This window comes from Haemorhous mexicanus, chromosome 38 (assembly GCF_027477595.1).
Source record: "Haemorhous mexicanus isolate bHaeMex1 chromosome 38, bHaeMex1.pri, whole genome shotgun sequence".
In the NCBI taxonomy this organism is placed as follows: Eukaryota; Metazoa; Chordata; class Aves; order Passeriformes; family Fringillidae; genus Haemorhous; species Haemorhous mexicanus.
This window is the reverse complement of record NC_082378.1, coordinates 128,876-148,606: the sequence shown is the minus strand read 5'-3', so window position 1 is coordinate 148,606 and position 19,731 is coordinate 128,876. Positions and strand designations below refer to the sequence as shown.

The following is a 19,731-nucleotide window of genomic DNA, read 5'->3' as shown; positions in this document are numbered from 1 at the left end:
CCAAAAAATTCCCCCCAAAAATCCTAAAAAATTCCCAAAATTCCCTAAAAATTCCCCAAAATCCCCCAAATTTCTCTCAAATATTAAAACCAAAGGTTTAACCCCACAAAAATCCGATTTAAACCCCTCAAAATTCCCCAAAAATTCCCCAAATTCCCCAAATCTACCCCCAAAAAATCCCAGTTCCTGAAAATCAAAAAAAAATTCAATTTTAACCCCAAAATCCCCATTGAAATCCCCCAAAATTCCACAAAAATTCCCCAAAATTCCCAAATTTCCCAAATCTATCCCAAAAAATCCCAACTTACTTCCTAAAAATCCCAAAAAATTCAATTTTAAGCCGAAAAATTCAATTTTAACCCCCAAAAATCCCATTTTAACCTCAAAATCCCCCTTGAAATTCCACAAAAAATCCCCAAATTCCCCAAATCTACCCCCAAAAAATCCCAAAAAATCCCATTTTAACCCCCAAATCTGCTTGAAATTCCCCAAAACTTCAATTTTAACCCCAAAATTCCCATTTTAACCCCTAAAACCCCCATTAAAATCCCTCAAAATTCCACAAAAATTCCCAAAAATTCCCCAAATCCCCCAAATCCATCCCCAAAATCCCAATTTAATTCCTAAAAAATCCCCAAAAATTCAATTTTAACCCCAAAATCCCATTGCAATTCCCCAAAATTTCCCAGAATTCCTCACGGCAGCTGCGGAGTTTCCTCTGCAGGGGCTGCAGGCTCCGCCCCAGGGGCGTGGCCTGGCCAAGCCCCGCCCCCAGGAGCTGCTCCAGCAGCAGGGCCTGGGCACAGGCCAGGAGCAGCGAGGTGGGCGGGGCCTCGCGGCGGAGCCCCACCCCCACCCAGCCTGGGGAAAAGAGAGAGACAAAATTGGGTCAGAAAAGGGAAAAATGGGAAAAATGGGGGAAAATGGAAGAAAAAATGGCCCAAAAAATGGGGAAAATTGGGAAAAAAGGGATAAAAATAGCGGGGAAAATTCACCCAAAAATCACCAAAAAAATTCACCCAAAAATCACCAAATAATCACCAAAAATTGACTCAAAATTCACCAAAAATTCACCCAAAATTCACCCCAAAATTACAAAAAATTCACCCAAAATTCATAAAAAATAGCATCAAAAATGCACAAAAAATCACCCAAAAATCGCCCAAAATTCACCCCAAAATTACAAAAAATTCACCCAAAATTCTCCCAAAATTCTCCTAAAATTCACCAAAAAATCACAAAAAATTCTCCCAAAATTCACCTAAAAATCACCCCAAATTCTCCAAAAAAATCACAAAAAAAATCACAAAACTTTACCCAAACTTCACCTAAAAACATGAAAAATTCATCCAAAAAATAGCAAAAATTTTCCCTAAAATTCACCCAAGATTCACCTGAAATTCACAAAAAAAATCACCCAAAAATCACCAAAAAAATTACCCAAAATTCACAAAATAATCACAGAAAATTCAGCCCAAATTCACAAAATAATCATAAACAACTCAAATTTCACAAAAAATTCACTCCAAATTCACCCAAAATTCACCAAAAAAATCACCCAAAATTCACGAAATAAAATCACAAAAAATTCACCAAAAAATCATAAAAATTTCACAGAAATATCACCCAAAATTCTCCAAAAATTAACACAAAAAAATCACTCAAAATTCATGAAAAAATTCACTGAAAAGTCTCCAAAAATTCACAAAAAATTCTCTCAAAATCACCCAAAATTCACCAAAAATATAACAAAAAATTCACCCCAAAATCACCAAAATGTCACCTCAAAAATCGCCCAAAAATCACCCAAAAAATCGCAAAATTTCCACAAAAATCACCGAAAAATTTGCTCAAAATTCATCCAAAAATCGCAAAAATTCAGCAAAAATTCGCACAAAAATCATCCAAAATTCATCCAAAAGTCAGCAAAAAATTCACTCAAAAATCACAAACAATTCACCCAAAAATCACCAAAAAAAATCACAAAAATTCACCCAAAATTCACAAAAAATCACTAAAAATTCACAGAAAAATCACCCGAAAAATTGCCGAAACTTCACCTAAAAATCACCAAAAAAACAACAAAAATTCACCCAAAATTCACAAAAAAATTCACCCAAAATTCTCCAAAAAATTCACAAAATTAATCACAAAAAATCCACCCAAAATTCATCCAAAAATCACAGAATAATCACAAAAAATTCACCCAAAATTCACATAAAATTCACCAAAAAATCACAAAAAATTGACTGAAAAGTCTCCAAAAATTCATGAAATATTCACTCCCAAATCACCCAAAATTCACCCAAAATTCCCCAAAAATTCCACCCAAAATTCATGAAAATTTGATGCAAAATTCACCCAAAATTCACCCAAAAATCACCAAAAAATCATTTAAAATTCTCAAAAAATTCACCAAAAAATCGCAAAAATTCACCAAAAAATTCACACAAAAATCACCCAACATTCATCCAAAAATCAGCAAAAAATTCACTTAAAAATCACCAAAAAAATCACAAAAATTCACCCAAAATTCACAGAAAAATCACTAAAAATTCACAGAAAAATCACCCGAAAAATTGCCCAAACTTCACCTAAAAATCACCAAAAAAACAACAAAAAATCACCCAAAATTCACAAAAAAATCACCCAAAATTCTCCAAAAATTCACAAAATCAATCACAAAAAATTCCACCCAAAATTCATCCAAAAATCACAAAATAATCACAAAAAATTCACCCAAAATTCACATAAAATTCACCAAAAAATCACAAAAAAATTGACTGAAAAGTCAACAAAAATTCATGAAATATTCACTCCCAAATCACCCAAAATTCACCCAAAATTCCCGAAAAATTCCACCCAAAATTCATGAAAATTTGATGCAAAATTCACCCAAAATTCAGCAAAAAAATCACAAAAAAATCACAGAAAAATCACCCAAAAAATCTCCCAAAATTCACAGAAAAATCACCAAAAAAATCACTCAAAATTCTCAAAAAATTCACCAAAAAAATCACAAAAATTTCACCCAAAATTCACCAAAAATGCACAAAAAACTTCACTGAAAATTCAACAGAAAATCATAAAAAGTCACACAAAAAATCACCATAAATCGCCCAAAATTCACCCCAAAATCACCAAAAAATCACTCAAAATTCACTCAAGACTCACAAAAAACTCACCCAAAACTCACCCAAAAATCCCATTTTCCCCCAAAATTTTTTTATCTTTTTTCCCCTCCAATTTCAGGAATTTTTTGGGTCCTTTTTCCTCAATTTTTCAGATTTTTTTCCCCCCAAATTTTGCAACTTTGGGTCCCTTTGTTCCCAAATTTTGCGATTTCTTCTCCCCAAAATGTTGAAATTTTCCCCAAATTTTTGGATTTTCCCCCTTTTTCCCCCAAAATTTTGGATTTTCTCGCAAAAATTTTGGATTTTTCCCCAAATTTTGAAATGTTGGGGCATTTTTTTGGCCAAAATTTTGGATTTTCCTCCTTTTCCCCTAAAATTTTGGCATTTCTGGGACTTTTTGGGTCCCTTTCCCCACATTTCAGGATTTCCCTTCCAAATTTTTTAATTTTGGGTTCATTTATCTCCCAAAATTACAAATTTTTTTCTTTTTCCCCCCCAAAATTTTAGTTTTCTTGCCTAATTTTTGCAATTTTGGGAATTTTTTGTTCTTTTTCCCCCAAATTTTTGGATTTTCCTCCCAAATTTTGAATATTTTTCCCTTTTTTCCAAAAAAATTTGGAATTTTTCCCCAAAATTTTGGATTTTCACCCAAAATTTTAGATTTTTCCGTATTTTTTTTTCCTTTTTTCCCCCAAATTTTTGGATTCCTCCCAAATTTTGAATATTTTTCCCTTTTTTCCAAAAAAATTTGGATTTTTTTTTCCTTTTTCCCCCAAAATTTTGGATTTTCTCCCAAAATTTTAGATTTTTTCGTAAATTTTCCCCCAAATTTTGGATTTTTTCCCCCAGAATTTTGAAATTTTTTTCATTTTCCCCTTTTTTGCCCCAAATTTGGGGTTTGCCCACCTCGGGAGGGGCGGAGCACGATGATGTAATCGCGGCCGCCGCATTCCAGAGCTTTCCGCAGCTCGGCCTCGCTGGAAAATGGGATAAAAAATCCCCAAATTGGGAAAAAGCAAAACAATTCCTCCAATTCCCACTAAATTCCTCCAAAATCCCCCCTAATTTGAAAGAAATCCCCATAAAATCCCTTAAAATTCCAAAAAAATTCCCCAAAAATTCCCAGAAAATTCACCCAAAATTCGACAAAAATTCGACAAAAAAATCCAAAAAAATCCCCAAAATTTCCCACCAAATTCTTTAAAAATCTCCCAAAATTTGAAAAAAATCCCGATAAAATCACTCAAAATGCAACAAAAATTCCACAAAAAATTGCTCCAAAATTCCCAAAAAATCCTCCCAAAATTCCCATAAAATTCCAATAAAACTCCCCCAAAATTTAACAAAAATTCAACAAAAATTCCCCCAAAATTCCCATAAAACTCCCTCAAAATTTCCCCCAAATTCTCCCAAAATTCAACAAAATTCCCCCAAAAATCCCCAAATTGGGAAAAAGCAAAACAATTCCTCCAATTCCCACTAAATTCCTCCAAAATCCCCCAAATTTGAACGAAATCCCCATAAAATCCCTCAAAATTCCAAAAAAAAATCCCCCCAAAATTCCCAGAAAATTCCCCAAAATTCAACAAAAAAATCCCAAAAAAATCCCCAAAATTTCCCACAAAATTCTTTAAAAATCTCCCAAAATTTGAAAAAAATCCCGATAAAATCACTCAAAATTCAACAAAAATTCGACAGAAAATTGCCCCAAAATTCCCAAAAAATTCTTCCAAACTTTAACAAAAAATTCCAAAAATTTCCCACAAAATTGCTCAAAAATCCCCAAAATTTGAAAGAAATCCCCATAAAATTCCACAAAATATTCCCAAAAAATTCCACAGAAATTCCCACAAAATTCCCATAAAACTCCCCCAAAATTCCCCCCAAATTCTCCCAAAATTCAACAAAAATTCCCCCAAAAATCACCCAAAAATCCCCAAATTGGGAAAAAGCAAAACAATTCCCCCAATTCCCACTAAATTCCTCCAAAATCCCCCCAAATTTGAAAGAAATCCCCATAAAATCCCTCAAAATTCCAAAAAACTTCCCCCAAAAATTCCCAGAAAATTCACCCAAAATTCGACAAAAATTCGACAAAAAAATCCCAAAAAAATCCCCAAAATTTCCCACCAAATTCCTCAAAAATTCCCCCAAAATTGGAAAGAAATCCCCATAAAATCACTCAAAATTCCCAAAATTTCCACAAAAAATTGCCCCAAAATTCCCCAAAAATTTAACAAAAATACCACAAAAATTCCCCAAAATTCCCATAAAACTCCCCCAAAATTCCCCCCAAATTCTCCCAAAATTCAACAAAAATTTCCCCCAAAATCGCCAAAAAATCCCCAAAATTTCCCACCAAATTCTTTAAAAATCTCCCAAAATTTGAAAAAAATCCCGATCAAATCACTCAAAATGCAACAAAAATTCCACAAAAAATTGCCCCAAAATTCCCAAAAAATTCTCCCAAAATTCCCATAAAATTCCAATAAAACTCCCCCAAAATTTAACAAAAATTCAACAAAAATTCCCATAAAACACCCTCAAAATTTCCCCCAAATTCTCCCAAAATTCAACAAAAATTCCCCCCAAAATCGCCCAAAAATCCCCAAATTGGGAAAAAGCAAAACAATTCCCCCAATTCCCACTAAATTCCTCCAAAATCCCCCCAAATTTGAAAGAAATCCCCATAAAATCCCTCAAAATTCCAAAAAACTTCCCCCAAAATTCCCAGAAAATTCATCAAAATTCGACAAAAAAATCCAAAAAAAATCCCCAAAATTTCCCACCAAAATTCCTCAAAAATCCCCCAAAATTTGAAAGAAATTCCCATAAAATCACTCAAAATTTCACATAAAATTTCACAGAAAATTGCCCCAAAATTCCCCCCAAATTCTTCCAAACTTTAACAAAAAGTTCCAAAAATTTCCCACAAAATTGCTCAAAAATCCCCGAAAATTTGAAAGAAATCCACATAAAATTCAACAAAAAATTCCCAAAAAGTTCTACAGAAATTCCCAAAAAATTCTCATAAAACTCCAAAAAAATTTCCCCCCAAATTCTCCCAAAATTCAACAAAAATTCTCCCAAAAATCCCCAAAAAATCCCCAAAAAATCCCCAAAATTTCCCACCAAATTCCTCAAAAATCCCCCAAATTTAAAAACAATCCACATAAAATCACTCAAAATTCCCAAAGAATTCCACAATAAATTGCCCCAAAATTCCCAAAAAATTCTCCCAAAATTCAACAAAAATTCCCCCAAAAATACAAAAAAAAATCCCCAAAATTTCCCACCAAATTGCTCAAAAATCCCCCAAAATTTGAAAGAAATCCCCATAAAATCACTCAAAATTTCACATAAAATTCCAAAAAATTGCTCCAAAATTCCCCCCAAACTCCCCCAAAATTCAACAAAAATTCAACAAAAATTCCCCCAAAATTCCCATAAAACTGCCCCAAAATTCCCCCCAAATTCTCCCAAAATTCAATAAAAATTCCCCCAAAAATCACCCAAAAATTTATCACAAAATTCCTCAAAAATCCCCCAAAATTTGAAAGAAATCCCCATAAAATTGCCAATTTTTTTTTTAAAATTCCCCCAAAATTTTCCATTAAATTCCCCCAAAATTCAACAAAAATTCTCCAAAAATTGGACAAAAATTCCCCCCCCCAAAAATCCCCAAAATTAAAAAAAATTCCCCCCAAATTTAACAAAAATTCAACAAAATTTTCCCCCCAAAAAATCCAAAAATCCATAAAATTCCCCCCAAATTCTCCCAAAATTTGACAAAAATTCCCCCCACAATTCCCCAAAAATTCCCACAAAATTTCCCATAAATTTTCCCACAAATTTTCCCCAAAATTCCACAAAATTTTAAAAAAAATCCCACAAAAGAGCCCAAAATACCCCAGAAAATTAAAAAAAAATTCCCAAATCCCCCCAAGATTCCCTAAAAAATTCCCTAAAAAATTCCAATAAAAATTCCTCAAAATTCCAAAAAAAAAAATCCCACAAAAATCCTCCAAAATTCCCCCCAAATTCTCCCAAAATTTGACAAAAATTCCCCTCAAAAATCCCAAAAATTTAGCAAAAAATCCTCTCCAAAATCCAACAAAATTTTTAAAAAATCCCACAAAAATCACCCAAAATCCCCCTGAAAATTAAAAGAAAAATTCCCAAAAAAAATCCCCAAAAATTTCATCAAAAAGTCCCAAAATTTCCAAAAAATTTCCACAAATTCCCTCCAAAAAAATCCCCAAACGGCCCTAAAACTCATCCAAAATTCCCCCAAAATTCCCTCCAAATTTCCACAAAATTTCTCCCAAAAAGCCCCAAAATTTCCCCCAAAATTCCACAAATTTCTCCCAAAATTCCCCCAAAATTTTCCCCAAATTCACCCAAAATTTGACAAAAATTCTCCCAAAAAATCCCCAAACGGCCCCAAAATTCATCAATAATTCCCCAAAATTCCCCCCAAATTTCCACAAAAATTCTCCCAAAAAGCCCCAAAATTTCCCCCAAAATTCCACAAATTTCTCCCAAAATTCATCCGAAATTCCCCCAAAATTTTCCCCAAATTCACCCAAAATTTGACAAAAATTCTCCCAAAAAATCTCCAAATGGTCCCAAAATTCTTCAAAAATTCACCCAAAATTCCTCCCAAATTTCCACAAAAATTCTCCCAAAAAGCCCCAAAATTTCCCCCAAAATTCCACAAATTTCTCCCAAAATTCATCCAAAATTCCCCCCAAATTCACCCAAAATTTGACAAAAATTCCCCAAAAAAAAAATCCCAAAAATTCCCCCATAAAATCCCAAAATGGCCCCAAAATTTCACCAAAATTCCAAAAAAATTTTTTAAAAATCCCCAAAATTTCAGTGAAATTCCCCCAAAATCCCAAATTTTTCCCAAAATTCCCAAATTTCCCCGGAATTCCGGAAATTCTCCTCACCTGCTCACCAGGTGCTCCAGGGGCGCCCCCAGGTGGAGCCGCAGGCGGGAACCGAACCCTGGCGAGGGGCGGTGACGTCATCCAGGTGTCCCCAGGTGTCCCCAGGTGTCCCCAGGTGTCCCCAGGTGTGCCCAAAATCCCCCCCAGGTGTCCCCAGGTGTCCCCAGGTGTGCCCAGGTGTGCCCAAAATCTCCTCCAGGTGTCCCCAGGTGTGCCCAGGTGTGCCCAAAATCCCCCCCAGGTGTCCCCAGGTGTCCCCAGGTGTCCCCAGGTGTCCCCAGGTGTCCCCAGGTGTGCCCAAAATCCCCCCCAGGTGTCCCCAGGTGATCCCAACATCTCCTCCAGGTGTCCCCAGGTGTCCCCAGGTGTGCCCAAAATCCCCCCCAGGTGTCCCCAGGTGTCCCCAGGTGTCCCCAGGTGTCCCCAGGTGTCCCCAGGTGTGCCCAAAATCCCCCCCAGGTGTCCCCAGGTGATCCCAACATCTCCTCCAGGTGTCCCCAGGTGTCCCCAGGTGTGCCCAGGTGTGCCCAAAATCCCCCCCAGGTGTCCCCAGGTGTGCCCAAAATCCCCCCCAGGTGTCCCCAGGTGTCCCCAGGTGTGCCCAGGTGTGCCCAAAATCCCCCCCAGGTGTCCCCAGGTGTGCCCAAAATCCCCCCCAGGTGTCCCCAGGTGTCCCCAGGTGTCCCCAGGTGTGCCCAAAATCCCCCCCAGGTGTCCCCAGGTGTGCCCAAAATCCCCCCCAGGCGTCCCCAGGTGTCCCCAGGTGTGCCCAAAATCCCCCCCAGGTGTCCCCAGGTGTCCCCAGGTGTGCCCAGGTGTGCCCAGAATCCCCCCCAGGTGTCCCCAGGTGATCCCAAAATCCCCCCCAGGTGTCCCCAGGTGTCCCCAGGTGTGCCCAGGTGTGCCCAGGTGATCCCAAAATCCCCCCCAGGTGTCCCCAGGTGTCCCCAGGTGTGCCCAGGTGTCCCCAGGTGTGCCCCAAATCCCCCCCAGGTGTCCCCAGGTGTGCCCAAAATCCCCCCCAGGTGTCCCCAGGTGTGCCCAAAATCCCCCCCAGGTGTGCCCAGGTGTGCCCAAAATCCCCCCCAGGTGTCCCCAGGTGTCCCCAGGTGTGCCCAGGATCCCCCCCAGGTGTCCCCAGGTGTCCCCAGGTGTGCCCAGGTGTGCCCAGGTGTGCCCAAAATCCCCCCCAGGTGTCCCCAGGTGTGCCCAAAATCCCCCCCAGGTGTCCCCAGGTGTGCCCAGGTGTCCCCAGGTGTGCCCAAAATCCCCCCCAGGTGTCCCCAGGTGATCCCAAAGTCTCCCCCAGGTGTGCCCAGGTGTGCCCAAAATCCCCCCCAGGTGACCCCAGGTGTCCCCAGGTGTGCCCAGGTGTGCCCAAATCCCCCCCAGGTGTCCCCAGGTGATCCCAAAATCTCCTCCAGGTGTCCCCAGGTGTCCCCAGGTGTGCCCAGGTGTGCCCAAAATCCCCCCCAGGTGTCCCCAGGTGATCCCAACATCTCCTCCAGGTGTCCCCAGGTGTCCCCAGGTGTGCCCAGGTGTGCCCAAAATCCCCCCCAGGTGTCCCCAGGTGTCCCCAGGTGTGCCCAGGATCCCCCCCAGGTGTCCCCAGGTGTCCCCAGGTGTGCCCAGGTGTGCCCAGGTGTGCCCAAAATCCCCCCCAGGTGACCCCAGGTGACCCCAGGTGTCCCCAGGTGTGCCCAAAATCCCCCCCAGGTGTCCCCAGGTGTGCCCAGGTGTGCCCAAAATCCCCCCCAGGTGTCCCCAGGTGTGCCCAGGTGTGCCCAGGTGATCCCAACATCTCCTCCAGGTCTCCCCAGGTGTCCCCAGGTGTGCCCAGGTGACCAAAAATTTCCCAAAATGCCCTTGAGGTGACCCCAACCCCCCCCCCAGGTGTCCTCAGGTATGTCCAGGGGACCTCAGGTGTGCCCAGGTGACACCCACCCTCACTCAGGTGACCCCCCACCCAGGTGACCCCACCCCTCCCAGGTGTCCCCAAATCCCCCCCAGGTGTCCCTAGGTGTGCCCAGGTGACCCCCAACACCCCCCAGGTGTGCCCAGGTGACCCCCAACTCCCCCAAATTCTCCTCCAGGTGACCCCAAATCCCATCCAGGTGTGTCCAGGTGTGCCCAGGTGAGCCTAAAATGGCCCCCAAACCCTCCCAGGTGACCCCAAACCCCACCCAGGTGTGCCCAGGTGACCCCAAGCCCCACCCAGGTGTGCCCAGGTGTGTCCCCAAAATCCCCCCTAGGTGACCCCAAGAGGCCCCAAAACCTCCTCAGGTGTGCCCAGGTAACCACAGGTGACCCCAAGTCCCCCTTAGGTGTGGCCAGGTGACCCCAAACCCCTCCCAGGTGTCCCCAGGTGTCCCCAGCTTCCCCCCTGAGGTGTCCCCAACCCCCCAAGGTATCCCCAGGTGTCCCCAGGTGTTTTCAGGTGACCTCAGGTGTGCCCAGGTGACCCCAAACCCCTCCCAGTTGTCCCCACCCCCCCCAGGTGTCCTGAGGTGTCCCCACCCCCCTCAGGTGTCCCCAGGTGTCCCCAGGTGTCCCCAGGTGTCCCCACCCCCCCCACGTGTCCCCACCCCCTCCAGGTGTCCCCACCCCCCCAGGTGTCCCCAGGTGTCCCCACCCCCCCAGGTGTCCCCACCCCCCCAGGTGTCCCCAGGTGTCCCCAGGTGTCCCCACCCCCCAGGTGTCCCCAGGTGTCCCCAGGTGTCCCCACCCCCTCCAGGTGTCCCCACCCCCCCCAGGTGTCCCCAGGTGTCCCCACCCCCCCTCCAGGTGTCCTCACCCCCCCAGGTGTCCCCAGGTGTCCCCACCCCCTCCAGGTGTCCCCACCCCCTCCAGGTGTCCCCACCCCCCCCAGGTGTCCCCAGGTGTCCCCACCCCCCCCAGGTGTCCCCAGGTGTCCCCACCCCCCCAGGTGCCCTCACCTGGCAGCAGCGGCTCCCTTGGATTCACCTGTTGGGGCGTGGGCAGCTCCAGCTTGACCCCGCCCACTCCTTCCCACACCACGCCCCTTTCCCCTTTAGCCCCGCCCCCTCGCAGGGCCCAGCCAATGGCGAGGCGGAGGCGGGGCCTGTTCAGGGAGGTGAGGGTGAGCGAGCCCAGGGCGGCCAGGTTGGAGCCCAGGTGAGCGGCCAGGAGCAGCACCAGGGTGGCCCAGGTGAGCCTGGACAGGTGAGGGGCGTGGCCACGTGAGGCTGGGACACGCCCACTTCCTGTTAGGCCACACCCACTTGCAGATAAGCCCCGCCCTCCTCACCAGGGAGAGCCCAAACTTGACTTGGGAGAGCCCAAAGCTCACCTGGACCATGCCCAGGTGAGCCTGGACAGGTGAGGGGCGTGGCCACGTGAGGCTGGGACACGCCCACTTCCTGTTAGGCCACACCCACTACCTGATAAGCCATGCCCACCTCATCTGGGAGACTCAAAGCTCACCTAAACGGGATGGGAAGCCACGCCCACCACACCTGGACCATGCCCAGGTGAGCCTGGACAGGTGAGGGGCGTGGCCAGGTGAGGCTGGGACACGCCCACTTCCTGTTAGGCCACACCCACTACCTGCTAAGCCACGCCCACCTCATCCGGGAGAGTCAAAGCTCACCTAAACGGGATGGGAAGCCACGCCCACCTCACCTAGACCAAGCCCAGGTGAGCCTGGACAGGTGAGGGGCGTGGCCAGGTGGGAATGGGACACGCCCAGTTACGGATAGAACATGCCCAGTTATGGATAGGCCACGCCCAGTTACAGATAAGCCACACCCACTTCACCTGGGGGAGCCCACCTGGGCCACGCCCAGTTCTGGATACACCTGAAACACCTTAAAACCTTTTGGCCCCTCCCCCTTTTCCCAAGCCCCTCCCCCATCTCCATCCAAACGCTTTAAGCCCCTCCCCTTTAAGCCCCTCCCATTCCCAACCCCCTCCATTTAAGCCCCTCCCATTCCCAACCCCCTCCATTTAAGCCCCTCCCATTCCCAACCCCATTTAAGCCCCTCCCCTTTAAGCCCCTCCCCTTACCCTCACCTCATTTAAGCCACGCCCCTTTCCCCAAGCCACACCCACTAAAGAGACCCCACCCAATAAAACCCCACCCTTTGAAGCCACACCCCTTTCCATTAACCACTTCTATTTAAGCCCCGCCCACTTTTGCATCAGTCCAAGGCCCCGCCCCCTCTCTTAAGAGAGTTCCCCCTCTCTTAAGCCACGCCCCCTGTGGCCCCACCCCCCCCTTGGCCCCGCCCCTTACCATGGCCGCCCGTCCAGCAGCGGGAGGAGCAACAGCGACAGCAACAGCCCCGCCCCGTTCACCAGCGTCTCCTGCCCAGTACAGACCAGTATAAACCAGTACGGACCAGTACAGACTGGTATGGACCAGTATAAACCAGTACGGACCAGTACGGACCAGTATGGACCAGTATAAACCAGTATGGACCAGTATAGACAACTATGGACCAGTATGGACCAGTACGGACCAGTATGGACCAGTATGGACCAGTATGGACCAGTACTGACCAGTATGGACCAGTATGGACCAGTATGGACCAGTACAGACTGGTATGGACCAGTATGGACCAGTACAGACCAGTATGGACCAGTATGGACCGGTATGGACCAGTATGGGCCTGTATGGACCAGTATGGACCAGTACAGACCAGTATGGACCAGTATGGGCCAGTATGGACCGGTATGGACCGGTATGGACCGGTATGGACTGGTATGGACCAGTATGGGCCTGTATGGACCAGTATGGACCAGTACGGACCAGTATAGACTGGTATGGACCAGTATAAACCAGTACGGACCGGTATGGACCAGTATGGACCGGTATGGACCGGTATGGACCAGTATAGACAACTATGGACCAGTATGGACCAGTATGGACCAGTATGGACCAGTACTGACCAGTATGGACCAGTATGGACCAGTATGGACCAGTACGGACCAGTATGGACCAGTATAAACCAGTACAGACCAGTACGGACCAGTATGGACCAGTATGGGCCTGTATGGACCAGTATGGACCAGTACAGACCAGTATGGAGCAGTATAGACTGGTATGGACCAGTACGGATCAGTATAAACCAGTATAAACCAGTATGGACCAGTATGGACCAATATAGACTGGTATGGACCAGTATAAACCAGTATGGACCAGTATGGACCACTACCGACCAGTACAGACCAGTATGGACCAGTACGGACCAGTACGGACCAGTATGCTCCAGTATAAACCAGTAACGACCAGTACGGACCAGTATGGACCAGTACGGACCAGTAGGGACCAGTATGGGCCAGTATAATTCAGTATGGACCATCCCAATCCCCTCCCAGTCCCCTCCCAGTCCAAACCAGTGCTCCCAGTCCCACCAGGCCGCTGTCCATGGCGGCCATCTTGGATTACATTATTTAGCCGCCATCTTGGATTATATTACTTGGCCGCCATCTTGGATTGATCGCTCACTTAGCATTATAAGCCAGTACAAACCAGTATAAACCAGTATGGACCGTCCCAATCCCCTCCCAGTGCCCTCCCAGTCCCCTCCCAGTCCAAACCAGTGCTCCCAGTCCCACCTGGCTGCTGTCCTTGGCGGCCATCTTGGATTACAGTACTTGGCCGCCATCTTGGATTGATCACTCACTTAGCATTACAAACCAGTACAAACCAGTATAAACCAGTATGGACCATCCCAATCCCTTCCCAGTCCCCTCCCAGTCCAAACCAGTGCTCCCAGTCCCACCTGGCTGCTGTCCATGGTGGCCATCTTGGATTACATTATTTAGCCGCCATCTTGGATTACATTACTTGGCCGCCATCTTGGATTGATCGCTCACTTAGCATTATAAACCAGTACAAACCAGTATAAACCAGTATGGACCGTCCCAGTCCCCTCCCAGTGCCCTCCCAATCCAAACCAGTGCTCCCAGTCCCACCAGGCCGCTGTCCTTGGCGGCCATCTTGGATTACATTATTTAGCCGCCATCTTGGATTACATTACTTGGCCGCCATCTTGGATTGATCGCTCACTTAGCATTATAAACCAGTACAAACCAGTATAAACCAGTATGGACAGTCCCAGTCCCCTCCCAGTGCCCTCCCAGTCCCCTCCCAGTCCAAACCAGTGCTCCCAGTCCCACCTGGCTGCTGTCCTTGGCGGCCACGTCGGCCACGTTGTCCCTCCGGGCCTGGTGCACGGCCAGGGCCGCCCTGGTGGCACCGCCGGCCACGCCCACCACGCACTGCCACCAGTACAGACCAGTATGAACCAGTATGGACCAGTATAAACCATTATAAACCAGTATGCACCAGTATGGATCACTACAAACCAGTATAAATGGGAAAAACTGGTATAAACCAGTATGAACCAGTATAAACCAGTATGAACCAGTATAAACCAGTATGAACCAGTATAAACCAGTATGAACCAGTATAAACCAGTATGAACCAGTATGAACCAGTAAAGACCAGTGTGCCCAGCCAGGCTGGAACACAGTAGGTGCCCAGTATGGACCAGTATAAACCAGTAACCTCCCAGTCCATCCCAGTCCCTCCCAGTCCATCCCAGTATAAACCAGTAACTTCCCAGTCCCTCCCAGTCAATCCCAGTTCCCCCCCAGTCCCTCCCAGTCCATTCCAGTATAAACCAGTAACCTCCCAGTCCATCCCAGTCCACCCCAGTCCCTCCCAGTATAACCCAGCCCCTCCCAGTCCCCTCCCAGTCCCTCCCAGTTCCTCCCAGTATAAACCAGTTCCTCCAAGTCCCTCCCAGTATAAACCAGTTCCCTCCCAGTCCCCTCCCAGTCCATCCCAGTCCACCCCAGTCCCTCCAATTCATTCCAGTCCCTCCCAGTCCCTCCCAGTTCATCCTAGTATAAACCGATTCCCTCCCAGTCCCCTCCCAGTCCCTCCCAGTATAAACCAGTTCCCTCCCAGTCCCCTCCCAGTCCATCCCAGTCCACCCCAGTCCCTCCCAGTTCATCCCAGTCCCTCCCAGTTCATCCCAGTATAAACCAGTTCCCTCCCAGTCCCTCCCAGTTCCCTCCCAGTTCCCTCCCAGTCCCCCCCAGTTCCCTCCCAGTCCCTCCCAATATAAACCAGTTCCCTCCCAGTATAAACCAGTTCCCTCCCAGTCCCTCCCAGTTCCCTCCCAGTCCCTCCCAGTCCCTCCCAGTATAAACCAGTTCCCTCCCAGTATAAACCAGTTCCCTCCCAGTCCCTCCCAGTTCCCTCCCAGTCCATCCCAGTATAAACCAGTTCCCTCCCAGTCCATCCCAGTATAAACCAGTTCCCTCCCAGTCCATCCCAGTATAAACCAGTTCCCTCCCAGTTCATCCCAGTATAAACCAGTTCCCTCCCAGTTCCCTCCCAGTCCCTCCCAGTCCCTCCCAGTATAAACCAGTTCCCTCCCAGTCCATCCCAGTCCCTCCCAGTTCCCTCCCAGTCCATCCCAGTCCCTCCCAGTTCCCCCCCAGTCCCACCCTGGCTGCAGCCGCCATGACCAGGAGGGCGGGGCCAAGGCTCAGCCAATGGGGAGCGAGGATTTCCAGCACCATGGCGACGTCATTGAGAATATCCGCCACGAACCTGGGGGGTGGGGCTTGCCCTTATTTGGAGTTGTGGGCGTGGCCTGGCCATATATGGCAAGGGAAGGGCGGGGCACTGGGATTGGGTGCCCTATACAGGAGGGGCGGGGCTTAAGCCCCATATGGGAAAAGGGGTGTGGCTTGATGTGAGGGTGGGGCTTGATGCCATATATGGCAGGGGCGGGGGTGTGGCAAAGGGGGTGGAGTTTAAGGTCTGTGGCCATATATAGCAAAGGGGGTGGAGCTTAAGGTCCACTGCTATGTATGGCAAAGGGGGTGGAGCCTAAGGGGGTGGAGCTTAGCATCTGTAGCCATATATAGCAAAGGGGGTGGAGCTTAAGGTCCACTGCCATGTATGGCAAAGGGGGTGGAGCTTAAGGTCTGTGGCCATATATAGCAAAGGGGGTGGAGCTTAAGCTCCGCTGCCAGGTATGGCAAAGGGGGTGGGGCTTAAGGGGGTGGAGCTTAAGGTCTGTGGCCATATATAGCAAAGTGGGTGGAGCTTAAGGTCCGCTGCCATGTATGGCAAAGGGGGTGGAGCTTAAGGGGGTGGAGCTTAAGGTCTGTGGCCATATATAGCAAAGGGGGTGGAGCTTAAGGTCTGCTGCCATGTATGGCAAAGGGGGTGGAGCTTAAGGTCTGAGGCCATATATAGCAAAGGGGGTGGAGCTTAAGGTCCGCTGCCATGTATGGCAAAGGGGGTGGAGCTTAAGGGGGTGGAGTTTAAGGCCTGTGGCCATATATAGCAAAGGGGGTGGAGCTTAAGGTCCACTGCCATGTATGGCAAAGGGGGTGGAGCTTAAGGGGGTGGAGTTTAAGGTCTGTGGCCATATATAGCAAAGGGGGTGGAGCTTAAGGTCCACTGCCATGTATGGCAAAGACAGTGGGGCTTAAGGGGGTGGAGCTTAAGGTCTGTGGCCATATATAGCAAAGGGGGTGGAGCTTAAGGTCCGCTGCCATGTATGGCAAAGGGGGTGGAGCTTAAGGGGGTGGAGCTTAACATCTGTAGCCATATATAGCAAAGGGGGTGGAGCTTAATGTCCACTGCCATGTATGGCAGAGGGGGTGGAGCTTAAAGTCCCACTGCCAGGTATGGCAAAGGGGGTGGAGCTAATGGGCTGTGGCCTTATATAGCAAAGGGGGTGGAGCTTAAGGCGTGGAGCATAAGGGGGTGGAGCTTAAGGTTCACGAACGTGTGGCAAAGGGGACGGAGCTTAAGGTCTGTGGCCATATATAGCAAAGGGGGTGGAGCTTAAGGGGGTGGAGCTTAATGTCTTCTGCCATGTATAGCAAAGGGGGTGGAGCTTAAGGTTTGCTGCCATGTATAGAAAAGGGGGTGGAGCTTAAGGTCCACTGCCATGTAAGGCAAAGGGGGTGGGGCTTAAGGTCTGCTGCCATATATGGCATAGGGGGTGGAGCTAATGGTCTGTGGCCTTATATAGCAAAGGGGGTGGAGCTTAAGGGGGTGGAGCTTAAGGTCTGATGCCATGTATGGCAAAGGGGGTGGAGCTTAAGGGCCGCTGCCATGTATGGCAAAGGGGGTGGAGCTTAAGGGGGTGGAGTTTAAGGCCTGTGGCCATATATAGCAAAGGGGGTGGAGCTTAAGGTACACTGCCATGTATGGCAAAGGGGGTGGGGCTTAAGAGGGTGGAGCTTAGGGTCTGTGGCCATATATGGCAAAGTGGGTGGAGCTTAAGGTCCGCTGCCATGTATGGCAAAGGGGGTGGAGCTTAAGGGGGTGGAGCTTAAGGTCTGTGGCCATATATGGCAAAGGGGGTGGAGCTTAAGGTCTGCTGCCATGTATGGCAAAGGGGGTGGAGCTTAAGGGGGTGGAGCTTAAGGTCTGTGGCCATATATAGCAAAGGGGGTGGAGCTTAAGGTCCGCTGCCATGTATGGCAAAGGGGGTGGAGCTTAAGAGGGTGGAGCTTAGGGTCTGTGGCCATATATGGCAAAGTGGGTGGAGCTTAAGGTCCGCTGCCATGTATGGCAAAGGGGGTGGAGCTTAAGGGGGTGGAGCTTAAGGTCTGTGGCCATATATGGCAAAGGGGGTGGAGCTTAAGGTCTGCTGCCATGTATGGCAAAGGGGGTGGAGCTTAAGGGGGTGGAGCTTAAGGTCTGTGGCCATATATAGCAAAGGGGGTGGAGCTTAAGCTCCGCTGCCATGTATGACAGAAGAGGTGGAGCTTAAGGGGGTGGAGCTTAGGGTCTGTGGCCATATATAGCAAAGGGGGTGGAGCTTAAGGTTCGCGGCCATGTATGGCAAAGGGGGTGGAGCTTAAGGGGGTGGAGCTTAAGGTCTGTGGCCATATATAGCAAAGGGGGTGGAGCTTAAGGTCCACTGCCATGTATGGCAAAGGAGGTGGAGCTTAAGGGGGTGGAGCTTAGGGTCTGTGGCCATATATAGCAAAGGGGGTGGAGCTTAAGGTCCGCTGCCATGTATGGCAAAGGGGGTGGAGCTTAAGGGGGTGGAGCTTAAGGTCTGTGGCCATATATAGCAAAGGGGGTGGAGCTTAAGGTCCGCTGCAATGTATGGCAAAGGGGGTGGAGCTTAAGGGGGTGGAGCTTAAGCTCTGCTGCCATATACAGCAGGGAAGGGGTGGAGCTTAGGGACAGAACAGGGCCCATTGCCATATATGGAAAAGGGGGCGGGGCTTCAGGGCCAGCAGGGCTTGGTGCCATATATGGTAAATGGGGGGGTGGTGCTCTGGTGGGCGTGGCCATGTATGGGAAAAGGGGCGGGGCCTCACCGCCATTGCTTGGCCTCGCAGTCCAGGTGGCTCCTGGGGGGGGGAGAAACCAGTAAGAACCAGTAAGGACCAGTATGGACCAGTATGGACCAGTATAGAAAAGTATAAACCAGTACAGACCAGTATGGAGCGGTATGGACCAGTATGGACCAGTACGGACCAGTATGGACCAGTACAGACCAGCAGGGACCAGTACGAACCGGTATGGACCAGTATGGACCAGTATGGACCAGTACGGACCAGTATAAACCACTATGGACCAGTACGGACCAGTACGGACCAGTATGGACCAGTACAGACCACTACAGACCAGTATGGACCGGTATAGACCAGTATGAACCACTATGGACCACTATGGACTGATACGGACCAGTATGGACCAGTATGGACCAGTATAAACCAGTATGGACCAGTATGGACCAGTATGGACCAGTACAGACAAGCAAGGCCCTCCCAGTCCCTCCCAGTCAATTCCCAGTTTATCCCAGTCCATCCCAGTCCATCCCAGTCCCTCCCAGTCCCTCCCAGTCCGTCCCAGTCTCACCCCTGCAGCCACACGAAGCCGATCCTGGTGACGATCCCGACCCCGTCTGAGGGAACAGAGGGGGAATGCTGGGAATGCTGGGAGTACTGGGAGTACTGGGAGTACTGGGAATGCTGGGAATGCTGGGAGTACTGGGAATGCTGGGAGTACTGGGATTGCTGGGAGTACTGGGAATGCTGGGAATACTGAGAGGGAATGCTGGGAATGCTGGGAGTACTGGGAATGCTGGGAATGCTGGGAGTACTGGGAATGCTGGGAGTACTGGGAATGCTGGGAATGCTGGGAATGCTGGGAGTACTGGGAATGCTGGGAGTACTGGGAATGCTGGGAATGCTGGGAGTACTGGGAATGCTGGGAGTACTGGGAATGCTGGGAGTACTGGGAATGCTGGGAATGCTGGGAGTACTGGGAATGCTGGGAGTACTGGGAATGCTGGGAGTGCTGGGAATGCTGGGAGTACTGGGAATGCTGGGAGTACTGGGAATGCTGGGAGTACTGGGAGTGCTGGGAATGCTGGGAATGCTGGGAATGCTGGGAGTACTGGGAATGCTGGGAGTACTGGGAGTACTGGGAGTACTGGGAATGCTGGGAGTGCTGGGAATGCTGGGAGTGCTGGGAGTACTGGGAATGCTGGGAGTACTGGGAATGCTGGGAGTACTGGGAGTGCTGGGAATGCTGGGAATGCTGGGAGTGCTGGGAATGCTGGGAGTACTGGGAATGCTGGGAATGCTGGGAGTCCTGGGAATGCTGGGAATGCTGG

General features: G+C 48.3%; 1 protein-coding gene across 1 annotated transcript in view; it reads right to left on the bottom strand.

Moving 5' to 3' along the window:
* Positions 1 to 19,731, bottom strand: part of RUSF1 (RUS family member 1) — a gene marked incomplete at its 5' end in the record, with an annotated part of 36,560 nt that overhangs the window by 4,222 nt on the left and 12,607 nt on the right. Inside the window, 9 exons of the mRNA XM_059872817.1 lie at positions 700 to 861; positions 4,041 to 4,111; positions 8,090 to 8,147; positions 11,026 to 11,264; positions 12,345 to 12,415; positions 14,234 to 14,335; positions 15,575 to 15,680; positions 18,428 to 18,460; positions 18,972 to 19,017. Coding sequence (XP_059728800.1) covers positions 700 to 861; positions 4,041 to 4,111; positions 8,090 to 8,147; positions 11,026 to 11,264; positions 12,345 to 12,415; positions 14,234 to 14,335; positions 15,575 to 15,680; positions 18,428 to 18,460; positions 18,972 to 19,017 — 888 coding nt within the window. The remainder of the gene's footprint in view (positions 1 to 699; positions 862 to 4,040; positions 4,112 to 8,089; positions 8,148 to 11,025; positions 11,265 to 12,344; positions 12,416 to 14,233; positions 14,336 to 15,574; positions 15,681 to 18,427; positions 18,461 to 18,971; positions 19,018 to 19,731) is intronic.